The sequence below is a fragment of the Anopheles stephensi genome, chromosome X, assembly GCF_013141755.1.
Source record: "Anopheles stephensi strain Indian chromosome X, UCI_ANSTEP_V1.0, whole genome shotgun sequence".
In the NCBI taxonomy this organism is placed as follows: domain Eukaryota; kingdom Metazoa; phylum Arthropoda; class Insecta; order Diptera; family Culicidae; genus Anopheles; species Anopheles stephensi.
The window spans coordinates 1934853-1941570 of record NC_050201.1 but is presented as its reverse complement, the minus strand read 5'-3'; the positions used below and the strand labels follow the sequence as shown (position 1 = coordinate 1941570).

General features: G+C 47.1%; 1 protein-coding gene across 1 annotated transcript; it reads right to left on the bottom strand.

The window, feature by feature from the left end:
• Positions 1 to 4439: 4439 nt before the first annotated feature.
• LOC118502993 lies at positions 4440 to 6068 on the bottom strand. Its single transcript, XM_036036195.1, has 2 exons — positions 5094 to 6068; positions 4440 to 5039 (listed from the first exon to the last, which is right to left on the bottom strand). Exons 1-2 carry the CDS (start codon positions 6066 to 6068, stop codon positions 4794 to 4796), a joined length of 1221 nt encoding a protein of 406 aa, XP_035892088.1. The 3' UTR covers positions 4440 to 4793.
• Positions 6069 to 6718: the final 650 nt, after the last annotated feature.

The window sequence follows — 6718 nt, the reverse complement described above, 5'->3', positions numbered from 1 at the left end:
ACCGAGTTGGAGAACGATCAACTGAGTGTAGTTTGAAGTGAGCGTCCCACGATCGCGTGGGGATTGCCTTACCGCACGCCGTCATTGGGAATTCCACCATTCGACACAATCACTTCACACGCACACACACAGAGAGAGCTGCCCCACGTAGCGCCTTCGATAGCGCACTTTGCCTACCCTGCGCTATATACGTCATCGACTGTGGCGCAGTGCGTTCTCGCAGAAGGCTGGATTTGGCGCATGCGCTCGAGAAGAGACATTCCTCCACTATTCGTAAGTGTGCTCTCTTAAGCGAAGAATGTTTTACTCCCCGGTACGCCGGTTTTGTGAGACAACTGTCTCGTCAACATCTTCTCAGACCATGTACCATATGCTTCAAGGTTACGGGCATTCTTAACCGTCACGTACATCTTAAATTAGCTCTCCCTCATCGACATTGGTTTGCCGGTGTTTTTATGTCAGGAAAAACACCTGACGGGACGCATGTCTCTACGGAACTGTGCCCCCCTTTCCCCAACAACTTTTCACTGTTTGCTTATCGTAGCTGAGCGTTACTACAAGACAGAACGACTCACGAAGTCGTAACGCTGCGATAACATTTTAGGCCAAATTGCTTAACTAATTGAACTCGACAATTCAATAAAGCTCCCCCGGTCCTGCTTCTAGCGTAGCTATTTGATAGTCAATAGGTACGAAAGATAAGTGGATCGCGTACCGTCCCAATCGCTCATCCATATGAATTGGACGGGGTAGAGGTGAGCTCAATGAGAATTTCATTATTTCATTGAGCCATTCACGATCACGATAAACGTCATGACACACGCGCGAGTATTGGAAGAATCTATTCAAATTCTTCTCTGCAAATGTGTACATAACCGAGACCTGTTTCAGTGTGGATTCCAACATTGGTATACTTCCAAACCGGCTATCAATATCATGCGTGAGTTTCCTAATAAAAAAAAACTGAGATCTCCGGCAACTTGGGAGAGGCCTAAGCAGTATTGAAGAGGCCCCAGAAACATCGAATCTTTTGACGAGACCTCTTACGGCATTCAGGACTCTCTAAATGTTCGAGACTCCCAAGCCTGTACTCTGTCAGCTTCTGGCAATGTATATGGGATTTCAAGAATCTTCTTAACTTGTCTGTGCTAAGATCCACCTCAAACACACTACGACGCAACACACCATAATGACCCAATCACATCTACTGGTCATTTACTGGAGTTCCAGCGTTTAGCAACCGATCCGGCATAATCATCATTAGTGAAGTGAAATGTGTCACCCCTAAAAACCCGTCGTGAAAACGAAAGGGATAAACTTAAGGGAAGAAAATGTTCTAATAAAATAGAATAAATACATTATTCAGACACGCGCAGACTTGCCCCGAAAAGTCCTCGCGTCTCATCGCCTCGTCGGCTTCCGGCCTGGTGGCTAGTTGACAGTGCTGGTAGTTTGATTTTTACGATATTTTGCTACACTGTTTTTTTTTTTCTCTCTCTCCCTCTCTCTCTCTCTCTCTGTCCATCTGGTTTTATCCCTTACCAAGTGTAGTTTGAATATCTTTGTGCCATTTCTGTGTTCCGTTCCGTCTTTTTTTACTGGTTGCGTTTTTATTGCTGCTATTATCATCACTACCCCCAATACACGGGTGTGTCCAGAAGGCTACCTTTTTTTTCTATTACCAACTTTATGTTTCTTCTCGTGCCTTTTTCAATTTTTATTTTATTACTCAACTCGCAAAACTATCATTCTTCTGCGTCTCATTTATATATTTTTACCAGTTGCCTTTGTTTTGCTTTCAATTTTATTTGGTTTTTCGTATTCTTCCGCTTTGGGTTATGTTTTTACTGCTTCTTGCTGCTTTGTTTTCCCCGTTTTAGTGTTGCTGCTATTCGCTCTTGCTCATTTTCTTTCGCATTTTTGGCACTGTTTAAAGGTAATAAAATTTTACTCATTTAACATTTAACCACTTTTCTGTGTGCTTCATCCTTGCTTTCATATTCCCTAACCTCAATCCCTACCGGGCAGCATCTGCCCCGTCAGTGAAAGGATCAAGGCTCTGCTCCTTGCGATAATGAATTCAGGCGCAAGGAGCCTGAAGACAAAACTCCCGCTTTGTTCGCCACTAAACAACAAAAGAACTGCATCCGGTAGCTTCTGTGTCCCCCGGGGGGCAAACGCTTAAGGCAATCGGTGCAGTTGGGCAAAGAAGGAGAAAAAAAAACACGCAAATCCTTAAGAACAGAAAAATGGCTCAACGGCGTAACCCTTTCCGGCGGGCCGGCTACACCTTTTGAAGGATTGGCCCGCCTGTGGTCCCTGCGGTGGTCAAACGATTGTTGGATCATTTTTCGGTCGTAAAAGCGATGATGACCGGGTTCGGGCCCCGTCGGGGTTTTTGTGAAAATTTTAGCGCGCCTTGGAAGTATAGAAAAGAAAAACAAAAAGTGCCAATCGGCCGCACCTTCCGAGAGGTGAAGGGAGTGATAAAAAAAAGGAATGGTGAGCTATAAAAATCTCTTTTACGCTTGGATGGTAGATGGCGCTGCACCGGTTTGATTACCTTGTGCGCCGGAATCGTGGCGAGGCCACGATAGAAATGGACATCGGGTCCATAATCCATAAACGCATCCATTTGCGTGTGGAACGCTCGCTCAAGGGGAACTTGCTGCTGCCGTTGTGCCGAGCCAACTGGAACTGGAACCCCTTAAAGTGCCTACATTAATATCGACATCTTATCCTCGGACCGGGTACGATTGATGGAGTCGCTTTTACTGCTCGGTAAAATAATTTCCATCGGAAATAATTCTTTACGCCCGAGGTTTGATGCGAGCGAAATTAAACTGGTCACAGGTGGTAACCGGTAGTTTTAGCTATCTCGCGACATTGGACTGGACCCAACCCTGCTGTCACATAACAGTCTAGCCTGGCTATTGCACACCCGCCAGGAACCCGGTTTGTTTTAATTTTCATCCAGCAGTAACACTTTTTATTAGCTATCGTGCAGCCACAGTTCCAGAAACAGAGCTCGTGTGTTTTTTTGCTATTGCCATAAAGTGTCCTCGTGTGTTCTTGCAGCTGTTAAAATATGGCTCAACCTTGCAGAAGGTTAGTTTTACTGCGACTAAATGCCACTATACATGCAGTGGGAACGAAGCGCTGGTCCTCTGTATAATCCTCATCAAAGCTCGTCATCCGAAAGCAGCGCCTGGCGAGTCGTAAAAGGTTCCTTCGCCTCACCAATATCCCGCGCTGGGCGACAAGTGGTCCAACCCGGCACCCAGCGTCTCGGTTCACCGTTTTGCCCATCGTTATGCAAATAATTTAATATTTGAAAAGATGAGTTTTGCTGGGTGCAAGGAAGACTTCTTCGGTCGGCGATGGACTAGCCCGGGGTGCCCTCGAGTTGGCAATCCTGCCTGGCAGGGCTTAAAAATGAGTAAAATTTTACGACCACCGTACCCCGCGATTCCTCGAAGAGCACCAACACTTTGGTGTAGACAATGGAGCTACACACAGAATCTTTGAGACAGGCCGAATTCGGTCCCGAAAAAGACCAAAGAATACCCAACAGCAACAATAACACAGAAAGGCATCGGAAGGACCAGCAGCTTTTTTATGCTTGGAGCAGCAGAAACAAAACGCATAACTTAAATGCCTCGCGGGTAAGAAGGGTTCCAAGAGGAGAGAGAGAGAGAGAGAGAGAGAGAGAGATGGAAGGGGGGAAAACGCCGAAACAAAAAAAGGATTAACCCCCTGGTCCGGTTTTGCCACCACTTGCGGACAGGGCGAAAGCCAAAGCGCAGTAAATCTGAGCTACAGGTCCAGGGGCAAATAAACCGCGGCCCAGGCACTTCGCCGGCCGAAAATTAAGTGCCGAGCGGAGAGCGGGACAGAAGATGGTGGAGGCTGTGGATGGGTTGGGGGGTTTTCTGATGAAAAATGTTTTCATTACCAAGGTGATTGGCTACCGGAATGCTATTTTCCTCTCGTTGCGTTGCGGGTTGACGGGAAGAGCGTTTGCTCGGACCACCTGAGGACGGAAGCGCTGGTTTTCGGTTTATCGCCACCGTTGGCGCTCCCTCGAGAGCAGGTTTACGATTTTATTGCCTACGGTTTCTTGCCCAAAATGGCGCGGGAAATCAAGATTCATAGCAACAACAACACCTATAACAACAACAAAAGTCCTTCCTTCCTTCCGTATCTAAACGCTCGAAATGACCAGTCTGAGTATCCGACGATAATAAAGCTACGATTTGAATTAATGTACCACTGATTGAAAGAGTTGACAGGAGAGGGGAAGTGGGAGGTGAAGAATTGCTGCGGGAGAGAGGGAGTTTCCGCCTCCGGATCGAACGTCATCACAAAATGACAGTGCCAGGTGCTTGAGTTTGAAGATCTTGGCAATATCCCGAGGAACCTCTATAAATTCTTGCTCGTTTTTTTTTTTTTTTTTGTTTTGTTCTCCCTAAATCCTGACGTTGAATGTATTTTGAATCCTTTCGCTTTTTTTGAAGCTGAGGTTTGGGATACAACCCCCGGGTAAAGAAATATCCCGCCGGTAGCATTAAGGCTCTCAACGCTTGACACGTGTTTGTTTTAGTGGGACCGCACGCTGGTTCTAATTGCTGCTCTGCTGTTGCCAAAACAGAGACGCACACACGCGCCTTCCAGAGTCATTGATGTAGAGCGGTGTTCGCTATCGAGCGACTGGACTCCATAATTGACTCTATTTATGTTTGCCCACCTCGTTGTGACGTAGCCATTGAGCGTTGTGGTGATGTGTGCTACATTTAGGAGAAGTTTTGTGTGTCACGGAGGAACGTTAGCACGGTGTAGGTCATCTTCACCAAACTAGCGAAGGCTTCGCTGGACATCTCAAACATGCCACCACAGCTAATCCCGAGCGTCTTCTGCGTCGAGCTCATCATGATCAGCAGCGAGCTTCGTGCCTGTCTGTAGCGACCTCTGTCCGCCCAGGTGTACTGCAACTCTGTAGGCCACGCGAGATTATACAGATGCTTGCCTATCTGTGTGTTCTATAGAAGAGAGTGTTAGAGTCTGTGGACTGACTACTTAACCAGACAGCTTACCATATCATTCAGACGATCAACGAGTCGACAGCACCAGTAACACTCAAGCAGCAGCGCAAACAGAAACCCACTAAGAATAACATCGTAAGTCGTTGTCCCGTTTGCCGTAATCATGAACATTCCAATTGCGAGGAACAGTGCGGCCGAGTAGAACATCACCAGGAATGTGATCTGCAGGAATGGTTTCAGCTGATTCAGCTCGCGTATGAACGCTTCGTGCCGTTTGACAGTTTGCGCAATGTGACGCTCCAAACCCGTCCAGAACTCGCCATCGCTTCCTCGAACCTCAAACATTCGGCTGTAATCATCGGCAATGTCCACCAGCTCGTCGTACAGTCCCATCATGATCGAATTCGTGCCCGTAAGTGACACATTGAAAGCGGCGGCCCATCGTGACGCAAAGTCGAACGAAAACACGTGTAACGCTACCACCATCGGCCATCCAAGATCAACTAGGTTCGACGGCATCTGGTACAACTCTTCACGGTACGTGCGGGAAAAGCAAAACACCACCCGATCCGCCAGTCCGATCAGCTGGAACGTCACCGCTATGTTGGCGATCTTCCGATAGGACACGCGATGCGTTGTAGATCTTGACTTCCGGTGGCGTTGCTGTCCCCGGAGGTAACGCATCAACTGCTCCACGTTCGGTAGATACCACCTCACCACTAGCATGCGAACGAGCATCATCGTTAGCACACCGAACGTATTGCCGTAGTGAAGCGCTTTGCCGGAGTGTTGCGGTGCGTTGATCAGCCCGAGATAACACCGATCAGCCCAGATCGCGTACTGTAACAGCAGAACGATGCGTGACACGAAGAACAGCACACGGACCCAAGTTTTGCGGCGAAACCCGTCCACGAGATGAAATCCCGGCAGGGCGAGCAGTATCTCGTACGGGCGAAAGAAGTCTCGCTCGATGTAAAGTCGCTCCAGCAGGCGCCTGCAACGCTGCAAAAGGATGTTCAACTGCATCGTTCACGTGTTATCAATCAACTGAACTTGTGATCCGTTGCTCGAGCTGCATTGACCAGAGGAAACTCTCTGCGGTCAGAAGTAATTATAGACCTAAGGTGCGAAAGTTTATCTAACTTTCCTCGCTTTCTGCTGACGATCTACAACCTCAAGAGGGCAGTTGTAGAGGAGAGTCCTGTGTCCTGACAAAACTTTGCTGTGGAGTGATGCAAGTGTATTAAGAACAAACCAGGAGAATGTCGCTTGGCGTTTCGTGAAATATTAATTATCGTCACAAGAAGTAGAACTTTTACCTTGAAAAAAGTCGGGAAGGATGAAGAGTTTTTCTTATTGATGAAATATTGATGCATTCAATCAAACATGTGGTGCCTTAAACACAAACTTCAGGGTCCTGCTTTGATTGTCCAACGCCAGAAAGTATGCAATATGGGGTTTCTTTCCCATGGCAAGCTACCTTCACGGCTGAGGGAGCTCTTGAAGAATTAAATTCTTACACGAGAAGTATATTTGTATAGAATTAAACTAAACTGAAGAACAAAAGGATGTACCTGGTGATACAGGACCTTTAATGAAGTTTGAAAGAGTCCTCACTAGATTTTGAGTATGTTCAAAACCAGAGCGTTTGAATGGAATCCACTGACTTGGATTAT

What these genes read in the sequence shown, in the direction of transcription:
- LOC118502993 (XM_036036195.1), bottom strand. Translation starts at nt 6,068, where the DNA reads ATGCAGTTGAACATCCTTTTGCAGCGTTGCAGGCGCCTGCTGGAGCGA. An exon ending in TTGATCGTCTGAATGATATG is followed by an intron (nt 5,040 to 5,093) that starts GTAAGCTGTCTG and finishes TCTCTTCTATAG; the next exon opens with AACACACAGATAGGCAAGCA.